Source organism: Molothrus ater, chromosome Z (genome assembly GCF_012460135.2).
Source record: "Molothrus ater isolate BHLD 08-10-18 breed brown headed cowbird chromosome Z, BPBGC_Mater_1.1, whole genome shotgun sequence".
Lineage (NCBI taxonomy): Eukaryota > Metazoa > Chordata > Aves > Passeriformes > Icteridae > Molothrus > Molothrus ater.
Window position 1 is genome coordinate 46,439,228 of NC_050511.2, and position 18,574 is coordinate 46,457,801.

An 18,574-nucleotide genomic window follows, 5' to 3' on the forward strand; every position below is an offset into this window, starting at 1 on the left:
ATCTTCCAATCACACACTGCTCATTTGTGAAGAAACTGGCTCCGTCTTATAGAGGATCTCCTCACAGGCATTAGAAAGTTCCCACTATGACCCACCCAAAGTTTTCTCTTCTCCAGGCTAAGCAAGCCCAGGTCTCTCAGCATCTCTTCATGTCACTTTGTTGGCTCTATGCTAACAAAAACGTTTATCGACATCCCTCTTATATCAGAATTCTACCACAGCATTATGCATAGTTCAAGAAATATGAAGTAAAGAGGGACAGTCACTTTGCTTCATCCACTGGCTTGCTCCTATTCACACAGGCAAGCATGCTACTAGCCTTCATCATGGTGAGGAGTATTGCTAGCCACATTTAGTCCACTTCCCCTAGGACTGTTTAAGCCCCTTCTAGCAAAACTGTAGCCCAGCAAGTCGACCAGATCTAGGTCCATATCATTGCAGGGGGTTAGCTTGCTCCAGATGCAAGTCTTTAGGTCTGTTCTCATTAGGTTTTGTAAGCTTGTTGTCAGTCCATTTCTCCAGCCTGTTCAAGTCCCTCAGAATGGCAGCCCCTCCCCTCCCTTGGCTGTTATTCCAAGCTTGATAAGGGGCATTTCCTCTCCTTCTGCTCTTGGTTACTAATAACTATGCTAAACAGGAAGGGTTTCAGAACATATCCTTGGAGGAATCACACTTGTAACGAGATTCCAGGAAGAGTATGAATCACTAACACTACCCTTTGAGGTCAATGACTCTGAAAGGTTTTTGCAGATCTACTAGTCCACCCATCTGGGCTACAACATTCCAAACACAGCTGATGCCACAGCACAACATCCTGAAAGCTAAAGTCTACACAGATGAGACCTACTGCTCTCTTTCCATTAAGAGATCTAGTAGTTTTAACACAGAAAGCAAACAGGTTTGTCAAGCAGGATTTACCTAGGATAAATGCACACTGACTACCCACTAATCATTGCTCTCAGGCTTCTTCCATGTTTGGTCCTGGAGGCACACCTCTTTTCTTCCTGCCTCACCCCCAACACTTCATCACACTGTCCCTTTGAGAATAGCTCCACAATTTCAGGACCCTGCAAAGCAAGTTCCTCACCACAGAGATACTCAACAATAAACACTATCTACATCCCATCCATTAAAATGTAGGAAGGGAGAAGGAGCAGGAGAATCAGAACTTTTATGAAGTAAGTTGCTAAGATGATTGACAACAGGTTGGCTGAAATACCAAACAAAAAGTGCAGTTTCGTACTTCTGCAGTAGGTAAAGATTTAGATGACCCACATTCACTTTACAGACATTTCTTCACACACATATATACAAAAGAGCATAACTATTTGATTTACCCCAAAGGCAAGTATATATAGTATAATTGTGAGAGGGAATTTTGAGGCTGGGATCTAGGAATCCTACCTGCCAAAGCTGGGATGCTGACTTTGTTCCACTCCCACGGCTGATCATACTCATCTGCAGGCCTGTCATCATCCTGTGGCAATTTGCTTTCTCGTAAATGGCGACTCACCACACTTTCAGAATCCGATTCCACACCACTGCCTTCTGGTTCATAGGGTGTGTCATAGAGCTGCATGTTTTTCTGATGGGACTTCATGCCTTCCTGCTGTTGAAACTCTGTTGGCAAGGAGGAAAGTTGCATCAGAATCACTACTAACCACGTCTTATCATTACAGTCTATAATTTTAGAGCATTCAACTTCCACCCATTTCTTAATAGGCACATAATTATAGAGATGACAAGCTTGTACAAGACTTCTAAATTCTACCTCTACATTGGTAACTGGCTGGAAGCAAAAGTTTGCTCCAGTTAACCACCACAGCTTCATGCCTCCACCAACATTTCCCAGCTTATGCAGAGCCAGATTGAAGGAAGCACACAATCCACGTCAGCTGCTAAAAAGCACATTCACAAGCAACTCTACATAAATTCCCAACAACACTGAAATTTGTGTATAGTTAGTTCTTCAGGAAGAGATGGTTCCAAAGCGAAATTTGAAGACACAAAGAACAGAAAAAAAAAATGCCACAGTACTATTGTATATGTTGATTTAAAAAAGTTGTCTGCCTTTACACCTACAGAATATCAGCAAAAAATGAACTAGAGTAAGAACACAAAAAAAAAAAACATTAGAGCTTATCTCACATCAAAGCAGTCGTAACAGCAGCTCTCAGCTGCCCGAAAAGCAGTCAGAACCAAACCTTTTTGGGCAGAATCAGAAGAAGCAGTAAGGAGGAACAGGCACAAGAGGCAGCTCAAGAGATCCAAGTGATACATTGTGGGTACCTTCTTCCCCTTGTATGAGGGGCAGCCCCAGGACAGGTTACCAGGTAGGTCATGGGAAGTGTCTTCATTCTTTTGAGTTTACAGAGCCTTGGTTAGGCAAAGCCACAGTCCCTCCATCTACTGATACAAAACTGGGTGGAGTGAATGACAGACCAGGTGGCTGTGCTACCATTCAAATGGACCCAGGGAGGCTGGAAAATGGCAGACTAACAGGCTAGAAAGCTGCTCACCAGAGAAGGACTTTGGGGTCCTGTAAGGCAGCAAGTTAAACACAAGCCAGCAATCCACCCTTACAGGAATGAGGGACAACCCAACTTGGGGTGCATCAGGAGTGCTGAATGCAGTTCAAGAGATGTGATTCTTCCCCTCTACTCAGCACTGGAGAGGCCACATCTGGACTGCTGGGTCCAGTTCTCATCTGCCCAGCACAAGAAAAACACAGAATACTGCAGGAAGTTTCAGCAAAAGGCCATGAAGCTCAATAATGGGACTGAAGCACTTTTCATATGAGGAGAGACTGAAAGAGTTGAGACTGGCTAGCTGGGAGAAAAGAAGCTTGAGTGGGGACATTATCAATGCATAAAAATACCTGATGGAAGAGAGAGAACACAGAGAAAGACTTTTATTGACAGTGCCCAGTGACAGGCCAAGATATAACAGGCACAAGTCAAAAAATGTGCAATTCCACCTGAACACACGAAAGCACATTTTGACTGTGGTAATGGTCAAACAAAGAAATAGGTTGCCTGGAGGGGCTGTGAAGTATCCATCTTTGGAGATATTCAAGATCTGACTGGACATAGTTATGGGCAGTCTATTCTAGCTGAATCTGCTTGACCAGGATTTTTTATTATGTAATATCAAGAGGTCCCTTCCAACTTCAGATGTTGTGTGATTATATTGATCACTGCAACAACAAAATAAGAACACCAATAATATAGCAAATTGCAAAGTCATGAAAAGACTCAGGGAGAGAACTTTTTAAGCTACAAATGAAACACAGATCTAGAGCAGTTCAACAAATGTCATAAATCAAGTAATATATCAACAATAATATTATAATCAAGTAACTTCTCCAAACCCCTTCAAAGCACACTGAAAAGTCTGCAAAATGACAGTACCCTTATTCCTTGAAAAAAAAATTATTTCATTTATGCATTAAAAATACGGTAATTTTGAAGAAATATACACCAAAATTGATGCTACAAGCAAGACACATCCTCTTCATTTCTAGTTATGAACAATCACATCAAGAAAAAATGCTGCATTGAGAAAAAAAACTGTAATAGAAAGAATACACTGCTCTCTTGAATACTTTGGTTCAGAAAGAGAAACATTTTGGTTTTTTCTGAAGTCAGAAAAGTGGCATGTATCTTTTTGTCTTTCGCACTGTGGACCCAGTCAATGCTACACTAAGAAATGTGCATTTCTGAGGAACAGAAGCTGAATCAGTTGGAAGTGCCAAACACAAATTTCTGTGCCAAATACAGCTATGCAATTGGCTCTTTGTGTGTGTGAGCATATTTCAATACAAGAACTCTTGCCTGACATTTTTCTTTTACCCAGAAAACCAAAGCATCAGGCCATACAGAAAAGATTACCAGTAAATAGAAGGTGGTTCATGTTCAGGAAGCATAATTAGAAAAATTATGAATATTTGATTCTAAAACAGAAAAGCTTTTCTAGGAAAAGCTACAACCTAGATGGAGGGAAGTGCAGGGCCAGGAACTGGACTTAATAATGATCCTTGTGGATCCCTTCCAACTCACCATAGCCGGTGATTCTGTGATATATGAAAACAAATGCATGCATGCACACACACTTCTACACACATATCTCCAATCTCTTTTTTAAAGCTTTGTATAAATATGCTTGAAAATTCACCTTTGAGAGTATTTGTAAATAAAAGTAATTTTACTTTTATTAATTTTACTAAAAGCTAAGTCAGAAAATGTTCCTTTCAATGAATGACAGCACAGCTGAATCTGTACCATAAGCAGTGTTAGCATTATACACACAGATAGCTCAGTGCAAACTTGATATTCAATAATCGAATAATAGAAGACAACAGCACATTTGTGATGAAGCCTTTCTCATGGTAATTCTACAGCCTCTAAAAGTGACAGCTCTAAGGGCTAAAGTCCTTGGAAAGATTAGGAAATAAAAAACTTTGTTAATTTAACTTTTTGTTTAGAAATTCACTTTTATGAACTATATCATTGGAATTCTTATTGCTGATTAAAAGTACATTTGTATACAATTCAGCATTAAGTTACTAGCTATCAGAAGAGGTAACAATTGAAGTTTTGAAAGCACTAATTTTGCTAGCAGTCTGGAAGACTCCCATAGATAATTCTTGTTCTCACAGATCAGCAGTTATTACAGAATCAGGCTCCAGAAGTTTGGGCTCCTGCGTAAAACCAAGAACTTGACTAGGAGAGGTACCAAAACTGAAACAACACTGTGAGATACAAGACTCAACTTGACATTGTTCTTCCCACTTGGTGAACAATTCTGATACTCACATACACAACAGAGCTCCACAGGACATGAAGCCACATCAGCTACACCAAACACCTTAATAGCCCTAAAAAACTGAACAGGATTACACATAATTGCACTATATTTCTGAAAATAGTTTGAAGAGAATTAGGGGATATATCATTAAGGGAAGAGAACAGCTATGAAGCCAATGAAGTAGTGTTTTCAACATTTCTTTACTTGCTTACCAAACCAAACAGGTCAACTTCTACAGTTTGCCTTCCAAAAGGTCGCAGCAGACTAAAAAACAACCATTCTATAATGGCCAGATGCCAATAGCTATTTCCTTCATCTCAAACTCAAGCATGCAGTAACAAGAGGTCAAACAATGTAGTTGCACCGTTAAAAAAAGTTCTGATAATGTAAAAGCCCATTTTCCAAAATGAAGCACATCTGTAAATGTCACCAGGCAGTAATAAACTCAATGCCATTTACAGCCCATTTTTAACATATCTTTTGATGAAACACTAGACAAGCAAAATGCAGGAGTCTTACTGTCACAATCATGTAAGGAATGTTAGTTACAGAGATGTTCCCTGAAGTTAAGGGCTTGCAAGAGTTTTTGTTCTCCTGTGTGATGAAGGACAATGAACAATGACTCTGTGCAGGTTGGGGTTCCTGCATCACAGTAACAGCACATCTTGCTCGTCTACATCTAATATGCAGGAAGAGTCTAAACCTGCAGGAGACAAAATCCCTGCCTTATATCAATTGCCTGAGTTTTTCAACCCCTGTTATTCTATTGGGAAAACTTTTAAACAAATTGCATGCAACCAATCACAGCATCAGTGGTAAGACAGACATAGGTGATTCTTTATCAGTCTGACAGCCATCTGTAATTTATGCATGCTCCACTGAAAACCGGGGAAAACTATAGTGGAATTTGATATAGTTACATTAACTTACAGATTGATCAAGAGAGGCACAATAAAGCTGTTTTTACTTGCCAGTATGTCAGATTTCAAAGTGCACGGGCCCACGCATATCAGGTGCAAAAGTGAAAAACCAGACCCATCTCCATCTCAGCTACTTTCAAGACTAGTGCCAAATTAAAATGATAGTCCTACCAGTTCCTCAGCTGCTTTCTCTAGCCAAAAGCCCTGTCCTAGTGAGACAAATCTGACTATGAAGGTCTCATGCTGGAAATAGTACAAAGATGCAAGGTCAACTTCTGAAAAGCTACCACTAAAATTGACTTTCAAGAAAAGTACAAGGGTTATCAAAGCCCTTTGTATCTGACAAGCCTAAGAGCAATACTCAGGACAGAGAACAGAATTCTATTGAAGGGATTTTACAGAGGACATTTAGCTGCACTAAACTCCATTCAGCAGTACAGAACTCAGAGTTTAGCTGGCCACATTCCTGAATAAATCTTCATCCTATTTCAGAAAGCATGAAACAAAATACTTGGAAATACTCCTAACTCCAACAAGCAGCTGTTGCTAGAAACCCTTTAATATAAGTATAATGATTTTCAAGGTCATTTTGGCATGCAGTTAAATTTGTTCAAATACATAGTTATTTGCAGGAAGCCCAGTAGATTTTTCATTCATCTATTTAACGCCCATTAACATGTAAACACTATGCTAGAATAAGATTGTACAGAGGACAGCTGTCAAGCTGTCAGCTTGAAGAATTTCTGTCCTCCTACCTCTGGATTCAGACTACAGATGGCTCCTTTTTTTCTGCTCTCTTTCCAGAAGTCAGCATTTAAACAACTTCAATCCCACTGACCTGGATTTAGTTTCCCACTAACCAAATAAAAACACAACCTGCTATTGACTACGAGCAAAACTGTAGCCAGCCTGCAGCGAACAACATATACTGTGCTGCTATTCTCACTGAATACTCAAATCTACCAGATAATTCCAGTGACAAGGATCTCAATACTGAAGCGACTTTATCTGGAACTAACAAAACTTTTCAAGGCACATAGACAGACCAAAGATTTATCATCAGAAAGATACAGGTATTTAATTAAAGCAAGCAAGCAAGCAAGCAACTATAGCCTTAACAGAGTCAACTTCTTGCATCTTTTCCTCCTATATATACAAAATTCCCCATAGGGAGAGGGAGTGTTTCTGCAATGACAGAACAGGCTAACCTGTCTTTAAGTAGGATATTCAAAGAAGAATTATGAACAGCAGAACTTGTGGAATGTGGATTCAAACACTTTATATTCAAAAGCCCTAAAAGGGCAGTCCACAAAGTGTTTGGAGAACTTGCTATGAGCACACTGGCTTTTTGTGGCTAAGTCTGGGAAAAATAAAATAGCATATTTAAAAAAGTATGTGAGAACATAACTCAGGAACAAGGCCTGTTTGAGGACAACAGCCAATTTCATTTCTTGTATTCTAACCTACCACTGAAAACCAGAAATTATCAGTGGAAGCAGAAAGAAATTTGAAAATGCTCAGGTTCACATTGAGAGGTATTGCTGAGCATCTGATGCATTTCCCCCCCCGACATTATCCTGACAGCCTGGCAATCTCTAGCAGGTAAAGGTCACATCAGAGCCAGATCTGATCACAGACAACAAAGACCCATCTGCAGGAGTGCTTGCTATCAAGGCGTAAGTTTTTCTGAAATGCTCAAACCTCTGCTTTACACATGTTCTGCTCTTGAGGCCTCTAATGGAAAATCACTGAACTGGCAAGTAATCACATTGAAGGGCAGTGAGCTGTTTGGTCCAGGTGTATGGGCAGGCAGCAATCAACCAGTAACTTGCCAGTTTGCCACAGGCATAAGACAGATTAATGCAAAGATCACCCTGATACAAACATTTGCTTCTATTGAATTAATTCCCAGATAAACAGGTCAAAATACTCAGCCAATTGCTTAGTTATCCAAGCCTCGCCATTACTGCTTCTTTTCAAATCCATTTTGGAAAGACAATATGAAAATATTTTAGGACTTGTGATGCAGAATTCTTGTTTTATTACTACAAAGCCTATTCATTAGAGAAGCTAAGTTTCACCTCTGTTCAAAATTTTACCCTCAGGTCACCAGAAATCAAACTGCTTTTCCCTCTACTTCCAGATCCAGCTGGATGCCTCCAACTGCTGGGATACAAGGGAGTACCAATTATATTCCAGGGGCAGGGAGAGCTGTTTTGCTTTGAGACTGCAGCAACTGCCACCCAATGGTAATTATTCCAGATTTTGCTAAAGGAAAAGCTGGATATGAGAAGATCTTCCTTCCCTCATCTTTTCTTCCAAACAGAAGCCAAATGACTCAGAAGTGAGCCACTTTCCAGGAATGAACAGACATTTGTTCCCCTGTTCCTTGTGAAGGCTTGGCATAACCACATGATGTGAAAACCAACATCTTCACATTGCCTGCATCACGCCGGAAATACTACTAAAGTCCAAGTATGACTCATTACCCCAGGAAAAAGCATTCAAAGCAACATTACATTCCAGCAATTCTGATAAAGAAAAGTTGTTAGGCCAGTCAGAGCAGGGGCAGGCAGGGAGAAGACCGTTTATGATAAATATCAATAAATCAGCAAAAACCCCCATTAATATTTTCCACAGAAGGTATGTACTGAATTAAAACAAGTAACCACTACCCTGCCCAAGAAGACAGGAAGTACACATTTGTCTTTGTGGGTGGGAAGCGTGAGGAAGAGGAGGGGTGGGTGTTGGTGGAGTCAAAGGATGCTGATTAAAAAAACAAAACACATGGGAAGAACACCTAAATCCTGGTGGCCTGGAAGGACAGCCTACTGTTTCTAAAGGACATGAAGATTATCTTTGGAGATGTATTTCTCTTTTGGCAGAGGCAAAGAAATAAAAAAATTAACTTTCTCCAGTTCCCTGAAGGCAGAAATTTATTCTATAAAGCCTTCCACCTCAACACCATATTTTCTGATAAATAAGCAGTGTTTAACTGTCAGTTTTAAATTCTTGATTTCTGCAGACTTTGCCTCTTTGGAGGTGCTTTGATGCTGCTGACCTACTTACTCCTTGCACATTTTTCAGTAAGACAGAAGAGGAGCAGGGATGCCCTTTTTATTTAGATAAGGGGACAAAGAATCCAAAAAACTCTGCAACTCTGTACATTTACTGCTGCTTGACCAAGAGCCAACTCCAGATGCTGCTCCAGCCAGTTACATCACATTCCTGGTTTGTTTGTAGGTTTTCTTGACCTGCCTGGAGTACTGATCTTTGGGATTCAAGAATCATTGTTTCATGGCCTAAACAGAGCAATCCAAGTGGCAACAGTGCAAACCAAAAAATTCAAGATCCCCTTTCCATACTCTGAAACTTCTAAGCTGTGTAAAAGACCATTCATTTCTTGAGGTAAGAGGGAACAGAAGCCCTCTGGGAAACAGAACACTGTGCTGGAATTTCCACGTACGCCAGTTAGTACAAGAGTTCTCATCAGCCCAGGACACAAACTACAGTGTCCCAAAATATTTGTTTTAAGATTAGCACAAACAGAATAAATTCTCCTTGAAAGCCATCCTAACACCAACATCTAAATGAGTATTTTAAACAAGCTAAAGCTGTCCCATGTCAGGACAGAGAAGTTTATAGTGAATATGACTGTTTCCTGAAGTTAGATCAGTCCTGCTCTGCTCATGACTGCTACTGATGCCCCCCTATGCCCTTGCCACTGCTCTTCACAAACAAAAAATCTCACCTTCACAGGAATTATCTTGAGAGAGGGCAGGAGTGGAAGAAGAAACCATTCATAATTTAAATGCTCCTCAAGACTCACACAGAAGGAAGATATTTTCTTGCATCATGTCTGCCTGTGAGAGTCTCTGTTTGCTGAAAGCTTAGTCAAAAGAATCAAATTATCAAATGAGATCAAAATTATTTTTAATGAGTATAAATATATATTTTTATATATTCAGGATGATGTTGCAAGGAATAACCAGATGGGAGCAAAAGGGAGTTTATATGACCAAGACAAAATAGAGAACTGTTTCCTGAGAGCTGGAGGTTTAATTCTACGAGATTATGCAGAAAGGAGTTCTCTTTTCTGCACGTTACTGGCTTTGAGCACAGCCTCCTAGGGATGTGGGAGAGGTAAGTAGATAGAGGCCTCCCTCCAGACTTCTTCCCTTTGATACAAGTAGTGGGAAGAAGTTCCCTACAGGTACAACTTACATGATACAGTAAGGCAGTAGATTTTTGTAGCCAGAAGAAATGCCATATCTGATTTAACAAACTCAGGTGAGATGTATTTTCAGCCAGATGAGACATGTTATCTTCTTTTAGGCGCCTGCTAGCATTTGCCATAGAAGCAAGGAGAAGAACTGCTACTTAATAATTCCTACAACAGATTTATTCCATAGACCTGGTGGCCACATCATCAAGAGGAACACAGAAATGTGAATCATGCATTGTTTTCATCCAGCCTGTGAATGACTGCATCACCATGATTAAAAAACAATCAGCCAACCAACCAAAAAAAACCCCAAAACCCACAACTGCCAGCTGAAAACATAGCCTGAAACTTTCCTGGTGACTAATGTCCATTATTTTATCTTTATTAGTAATTTTTAAAAAGAAAAATGCTATGAAAACAAAGAGAAGTCAAAGCTTTGGAAGCAATATCTGATGCATTTGTAAGAGCTCTTTCCCCAACCAGCATTCCAGGCAGAGCAGGCACTATCAGTACTGTTTCCTCCTTTGGCAGGACTTAAAAGCCACACAGCATCTGCACGCTAAACCATCTGGTTTTTCTCCTGTTCACTGCAAGGAACAGCCACAGTGATTATTTGCCACAGTGACCATTTGCAATTTTCCAACTGGCAAATTGCAAGCAGCAGAGATCAGCCACTGTGGTTATTTGCAATTTTCCCCACTTTTACACGCTTTCCCCAAGGGAAGTATTGTCCTAGTTGAAATCTTTCTGTTCTGCCATTCAAAGTGAGTTACGGGGATAATCTAGCAACTGTATTCAGCACCTAATGAAGATGAATCACCACCTCTTGGACATACAAGCTTCCAAATATAACTCCAACTGTGTAACTCCAATGTAAATTTAAAATCTAGCACAGTTCTGCACATGCATGCCATAAGGATCATTAATGTAGACATAAAAAATGGTTTGCATTTGCTGTTCAGCCCTGGAGAAAAAATGATTTAGTTTAGAATTCTACCTTCCCATGATTAGATGAAGAAAGCTGCTCGGTTGTCATTACATGCAACCATTGATTTTACTTATCACAATCCAATGCCTTGCATGCATTAAATGACAGCTGACAGCACAGAAAAAGTGACAGGGATATGAACACTGAAATTACTGGGAAAATTCATCCTCTTTGGCCTATGATCTCTTTACTCATTATGTCAAGTAGTTCAGCAAGGGATTGATGGAAGGAGAAACTTGTGTCAAGCATTTGGAAGTTTCAAATACTCTGTGCTGAGCTGTGCAGCTGCTAATATTCAGTACTTTGCCTGTATTTCCAGATGTATCTGTAATTATTATACTACTCAGGTAAACCCTGATTGGATGTCCATTCCTAGTTAGAAGCCCACCTGCAGAGTAATCTGTCATTTACACAGTGTTGGGTTTTCCCCTTGGACAAGACTTATGCAACAGTACAGAACATGCAGCAGTGTTTGCACGTATACAGTCTATCACATCATCACTCAAGAGTATTTGTGCTTACACTGATACATAACAGCAAATAAATCTGGTTAGCATTCAGCACAGAATGGTTAAGAACAGGTGCTTTAAGAAAGCAAATGACAGTCATGTGCAAACATCATAAATCAGTACTTTTTTCACTTCTTGCAATGGAAGTATCACAAATCTGGAAGAGCAATATTTAATATTTTCCAATTAGGTCAAGTGAGAAAAAGTCAGGTTATAAAAATTCATTGCAATCCTGATCCTGATGTAACTGAGTCAACACTTTCTGGTAAATTTTCCAGTTACACTCTTACTTTTCAATATGCATCTCTAAACCACCCAACAGTGAACATGGAAACATTTACCATGCACAAAACCACACCCATGGAGACAACTGTGGAAGGCTTTATTTTTTGCTGGTTTTTTTTTTGTTATTTGTTTTAAGAGACGGATACAAAAAGATCTTTTAAGAATAGTTAAGAGCGGCTGTCTTGTTATGCTCTATTATTCTACCATGATGCCAGGATCTCAGTGATGGTGCATGTCACAGCCAAAGGAAAGAGCTATAGTATGTCCTACTCTACAAAAATATAATGCAAAATCAAGAGTATATATGAAAGACATCACCTTTTTTTAAACTTCATCTCACTCTTCCCTTTCTATTTCAACTGAGCAGCACAGACACCTTCACAGCAATTTCAGGCTGCATTAGAGTCATAACTGCTGCTGCAGGACTTGCTTAGAAAAAGCTCATGCTTTTCTGTCTTGCAGCCCATCCCAGACAAGTGCAACTGTTGTTCAACTGTACAAAGGACAAGAATCAGAACAGCAGAAAACCCACTACTTCATCAGTGAATTTTCAAATTATCCACAGAAAATGAATGCAGAAAGCAAGCTGAGTTCCTTTGGGCAAACCTAATTTCCCCCAGGTTTACCTGTGTTGCTCTTAATTGTTAGTGTAACCTGCTATAGCATCAGTTTTGCATGCTTACATCCTGCTTCATAAATCCAAGATGTATGCGGACTCTCCCAAGACACCTACACATGAAACTGAACAATGAATAGCCTTGCTCAAGCCCAGATGAAGACTGAGTATTTCCATCTTCTATTTGTACATTGGTATTATTCAACAAATTTAATCACAGTAGCACAACACAGTCCATCACAAGCAGAAACACACTGAAGGTGTCCTAGGTCTTTACCTGAGTAGGGGTAACAAAGATTAATGGACATATTAGCACACCAACACACACACCAAAACCAGATGAAGCTTACCTGACCTCAGCCAGAAGGAACAGGCTGCTCCTGCAGACAACTGCCTCTAATAATTTTAGCAGCCAGAATGATAAAGAACAGCTGGATTTGCATAGATTTTTGAGCTCCTCCAAAGGAGCATTTTCAACCAGAGTTCTTCATAGCCAGAAATCAGAGAAAGAGAGAAGCTGTACGTTTTTGCGACCCAACATAAAATGCAAAGAGCACAAAAACTGTGTTTCTCACCACTTCTCACTGAAGTTTTAAGTTTGTTTTATGACACTGCTGTGAAGCCATATTAAACTGTTGGTAAATTGATGTGGCAAGATGTACAGTCTCTGTGGCAAAAGCAGACACAAAACTAACCGGCTGAATCTTCAAGTGTCATTTACTTCTAAGGATACGAAAGCCCTCCTCTGTTTTGGGCTTCCTAACTGAAAAAAGCATACTAGCTACTACATTACAGCTGATGTCAGAAGAAACAGACCTAATTTACTGAAGGTTTCACTCAAATTTTTGTCACTTGGGATTTCCAGAGTCTGGAAGCAAAAACAGCAGGCAAAAATTTTATTCATTTACTAGCAAGCTAAGCACAATAAAGATGACAACATATCAGGGCTGAAAGATTATCTTGTTCCTTCAAAGAACTATTCTGTTTACCTCATGCTTAACTAATACTTCCTGTACCAGCTTTTTTGAGCCTACTTAACTCTTCTGTACAGCACAGATAAAAAACCCAAAGTGATTTGAGTAAGTGAGAGTATAATATGAAAGAGGATGATTGAGAAAGTTCTTCTGAGAAAAAAATCTCACTAGTTTGTGGGGGGAGGGGGGGCGGGGGGGGGAAGGACCCCCAAGCAGGACCTTTAAGTTGAGCACAGCTAGCTAGGGAAAGGGTAGAAATTCCTTCTGGCTTGATAGCATGCGTAAAGTCCAGTAGTTGCCTTTAAAAAACAATAAATCAGGGTTAGGCTAGAAATATCTATTCTAGTGTCATCCCGACACTAGCTTGTTTATTAACATGCTGCTCTTAAACATTTTCACATTTCCTTTGGCTAAAAGCCTCTTTGCAAAAGAATAAAAGAGAAAAGGAAAACAAAGCATAATTGAAGATACATGCAAGAGTGACAAGGGATTTTTGTATCACTTTTTGTCCCAAGTGCATGTCTCATTTTTTCTTTTAATATCGCTATTACATGTCCATATAACAAAGCCCTGTAAAACTCATCAGCAACAGTCTACATCTCCCATACATTGCTGATTATTCAGGTAACAAATTCTCCACATTCTGCTTTTGAGCCATGTTGCAAGAAGCAATAGAGCTGGCACCAGCTTGAGAAGATTGAGAGCTGATATGCTGGCAAGATGTACCTCTGATGTCCCCCTATCTAATAAAATAGCACTCCTCCCAGTCAGACCAAAAATGAGTTTACAGTGCTCCTTTGCTGTGGGCACAATGGCATCAGTCACCTATGCTTCCATCATAACCTCCACCTGGAAAGCAAGCACAATTCCTGCCAACAGAGTCCAGAAGTGCACGTACAGGCTGAGTGCAGTCTGGAAACCCATCTGTTCAGCCTCTGCTCCATCCCCCCCACAAACTGATAGTGAACAGCTGTCAGGAGTCAGACTTCCTTGCTTCAACAGCATGCTTTCAGCATGGAGTCTGCCCTTCTAGGGTTACCTCCACAAAACCAGAGTATTTGTGCATGAGCCCCTGCTCAAGCTACATCTCAGCAGACTGTGTCCTTGTGCCTCACAGTCACCTGTCTGGTCTTCCCAGAGATAAAGTTTAAAAGGATCAGTATTGGGAACATACTGTCATGGTATGAAGCTGGAAATCAACTGAGACTAAACAAACATGGGTTCCAGCAATCAAGTCTGGGATATGCTGACTCTCACAGCCACTTCTCACTTTCACAAATCAGTTGCAGGATCATAAAATAAGCTAGGTTAAACAAAATCTCAGGAAGTGGAAGCAATCTTGTTCAATGTACAACTCAAAGCAGGTTTTAGCTACAGAGTCAGACAAGGTTACTCACATTCTGGTTTCTCAGTCCAGTCCTGAAAAATTCTGAAGACAGAGACTACAAAAATCTCACTAGGCAACCTTCTCCACAATCTGACTGTCCTCATAGTGAGATTTTTTTCCCCCTCTGTATTCAATGAACCTGTTATTTCAGTTTGTGTTCACTGTCTCTAAGCCTTTCCAGACATGGAAAGAACAGATGGAACACTGATTAAATCAGAAGGAATCACAGTCTACAGAGGTCTGATTACAAGGGAAAATGCAGAACAATTTCATTTTTTATTTACTTTATCCAATTTAAGGGTTTATACAACTCACACCAATCTCTACAGGGCAGGCAGAGGATCCCTTCATGTCCATATACTTTCTCATTCAGGCATGTTCTACCTAAGAGAATCCTTTGTACCAAGATGAAATAGATGACCAGAGAAGTGAGACACCTTCAAATTAAACATACGTGGTACTAGAGGGTAAGAGTTGGGGAGAGGAGGGTAGAGGGGAGGTGGGAGGGAGATGTAAAGGATTTGAACAGATCAGCAGGACACAAAATGAAAAAACACTAGCTCTTTCACCTTTGTAACCAAAAGAATACCAATATTCCAATTGACTGAATTGTTTTCACTTTAGGGTCACAGTTCTCTTTTTCATATTTCCAAGACTCAGCTGCTGGAGTGCTACAATTAAAGATCCTCTTTGACGACAGAGACCTCAGTGCTACTCAAACTGCTGCCAGAAGCATTGCTGTCTTGAAAGGACAGGCAATTCACATCCTATATTAAAAGTATCATTGTTCTTAAGAAGAACAGTCCAAAATCATGAAACTTATCTGGGAATGAGAAGGATGGAGTAGAAGGAAGCCCTGTGGTAACTGGCAGGTGAAAACAGACACAGAATCAAAGCAGCATATTAAGAAACACAAATCTAACTCCCTATGCCACAGGCAACACTGCATGCAAAGCACAGGTAAGCACAAAGGAAAAAGCACCTGCATACATTACACACGTTGCTTATATTAGGAAAGCAGATAGGTTTTGTTGAACTAACCATCTTCATCGAAAGTGTCTCGAAATGACTGCTTTTTTGCCAACACCAGTCTTCCAGATTGCAGGCAAAGGTTAAATAGCATCTTGACCTCATTGGTTTCTTTTTCCCAAACATCCATTCCTTCACCTTGCTTTTTATGCAAGTACACGTTCATCAGACAGTGAGCAAGGAAATTGAATGAATGAAGTTACAGTCCTTCAACATGCATCCTCAGATAGTTTACTATAATTCTGATGTACATTTCCAAAGTTCTAGACATCTTGTTTCCATTATTTTGGGCATAAACTTTTGTCTTAATGAGAACAAGAGTCAAGAAACTGTGAAAAACTCAATTTTTATTCAGGCTTGTGATTCAAGTTTCACATTTAGTCCATTTCCAAACTATATCAAATCAAAAGTGCAAGATGAAGGTGTAGAAACACAAACAAAACCAACATTAAATTAAACTTGTAGTATTAAACATTAGAGAGACCACCTTAAATCTTTCTAGGGAGGAAACATCTTTATACATAAAGAAATTGTATTAATTTTATGCACAGCTGGTTTCCAGCCCAGTGATGCACCCAGCTGCAGCAACCACTGCACATCACAGTCTCTCACTACATGAGAAACTAGGTTCTCCCCTTTCTGGCTTTATCTTCTCACAGTCACTGATGGGGTACAAGTGCTCATGAAGACAGGAAGAGAAGTACTGATGATCCTGGCAACTGGACATGCTTCTAAACTGGTAGGGTTTCACAGCACGCTGCTTTGCTCAGAGAACGCAAGGACTTGTGTTGAAGCAGGTCCAGCACTATTTCAAACATCACTCAATTCATGCACTTTAGACCTAATGCCAAGGAAGACGTTCTCTTCTGTAATTGTTCTTAGACAATTTCTTTCCCTTAAATCATTGCCCGATGGAATGTCTGTCCAAATTCCAAATTAAGTAAGAAACAATTTGAAATAGATGCTGAAGCCCAGGAGGCTTCTAATTAAAATTGCATCTAGCATACTTTAAAGAAGAAGCACAGCTGTTCAGAGCATATGTCCTCACTTCTCACAAGCTGCAGGGAGTTTTGCACTACAGGATGGCAGCAGGTGACAGTAACACTAGCACTATGCTCCAAATGATGGGAATGCTCAGAACACATCGGACATTCCTCCTTTGTCACTTCTAGGAAGAGCTCCCCAAGATTTCCAGTGCTGCTCCAAAGGAAACTCCCAACACCAAATAAAACCATCTTCTTATCAATCACAAATTTACTTTGGTGTGCTGCTGATCTTCAAATCCTACCCAGTGGCTCTCCACATTGCAAATGTTGAGATGAGAGCACATGCGCATTAAATTTCAAGAGTGAAGTGTTACCTTGCACTTTTCTAGACTTTTAAAGGTAAAAATAAAAATCTTAATTTTTTTACTAGAATGACCATCATGTGGTCTATTCACATCATCTGGAAACCGGATGATAATAGTGCTAATGAAGAATTCACAATGGATTGATTCTCATTTGGGGCTCATTTCCAGTCATGGCTAGCCTATTGTTAGACCCTCAAAGAGAATTAGACTTGAAACACATAAATGTAGGAACAAAAGAAGGAGCTTAAAGCTTTTTGAAAATGATGCCAGCTGTTGAGGTTAGTGGACAAATACACTGCTTCTCCTGTGTTCACTACAGCTGTCTGCCATGCTCAAGTACAGACAGACAGCAAATCTTACACAGAGCCACTACAGTGCTTAGAGATCTGGTTAGCTTGCTAGGCTTAGTGATTTTCAATAAGCCAAAAATATTCTTCCTAAACTTCCCATCTGTACGTGCTAATCCAGGCATCATAATCAAAGCCTTTATCAAAGTAGTTATCATTGCTTTTCTTATATTATTTGCAGTTGCAAACCCGGTGCCAACAAGCAACATGCCAGAGGCCACCTGGTAAAGAATTTTACAAGATCTGACTCACCACCAATGTGCTCTAGTGACTATTCAGATGAAGTTACATGTCTGAACAAAAAGACAGCCTTTCTAGTTACAAGGGAAACTGACACCCAAGACCTTTTGAAGTAGGTCCAGGTTCATGGGAATGCTGTTTTCTCCATATTCCCAGCATTTCTGTGATAGCTTGCATGAAGACTGAGCTACTTCTCCCAGCATGTCCATGGGAAGCTCCCAGTTAAGGCAGGTGCACTGTTTTTGCTAGGCCGCCTGTCATGCATTAGAGATTCCATTGTGATGCAGCTATGGACTCTTACCTCAGTCCCTAGAAGGAAGTAGTGAAGTGCAAGAAGGCATTTACTCTTCTAGCACTGTCTGCACCTATAGAGGAGTCTCAGCTTTCTGCATCCTCAGAGAAAGAAGCCCAGCACAAAATCTCTAAGTATGAGCTAGTTAGACTTGTTCACTGCTGTTCTATGGTAGAGCCAGGATGATGCATATGGAGACAGGATGATAAATACAAAGAAAAAGAAGAAAAGAAGAGGATGCTAATATTGTGAGCCTATGAACAAAGCTGTGATTTTTCTTTTGGAATTCTCTCTAATAACCCCTCGTTTAATTTTAAAAGAGCTCCTGTTGACAAAATGCTCACATGCATTAAAGCCCCTCTAGATGAGAATCCTGTCCTTCCTCATCACACACTTCCCTTAGTTTGTGCTCACTTTTGCTAATATGTAATTGCTCAGGTTGATGAAAGCATTGAACAACACAGGCAAGAAAACAAGTATCTCTGTACCATGATTCTAATGCTCTAGAGAATCCCTAGGAAAAGCTCTAGGGATTCTCCAGGTCTTCAGTCCAGTACACAGATCCTTCTGCTACATCACTCACCTAACCCTGGAGTGTGCATACA

At 40.1% G+C, this 18,574-nt stretch overlaps 1 protein-coding gene across 1 annotated transcript in view; it reads right to left on the reverse strand.

The window, feature by feature from the left end:
- SHB (SH2 domain containing adaptor protein B) overlaps nt 1–18,574 on the reverse strand; it is a 58,892-nt gene that overhangs the window by 21,538 nt on the left and 18,780 nt on the right. Inside the window, exon 3 of the mRNA XM_036403555.2 lies at nt 1,405–1,620. Coding sequence (XP_036259448.1) covers nt 1,405–1,620 — 216 coding nt within the window. The remainder of the gene's footprint in view (nt 1–1,404; nt 1,621–18,574) is intronic.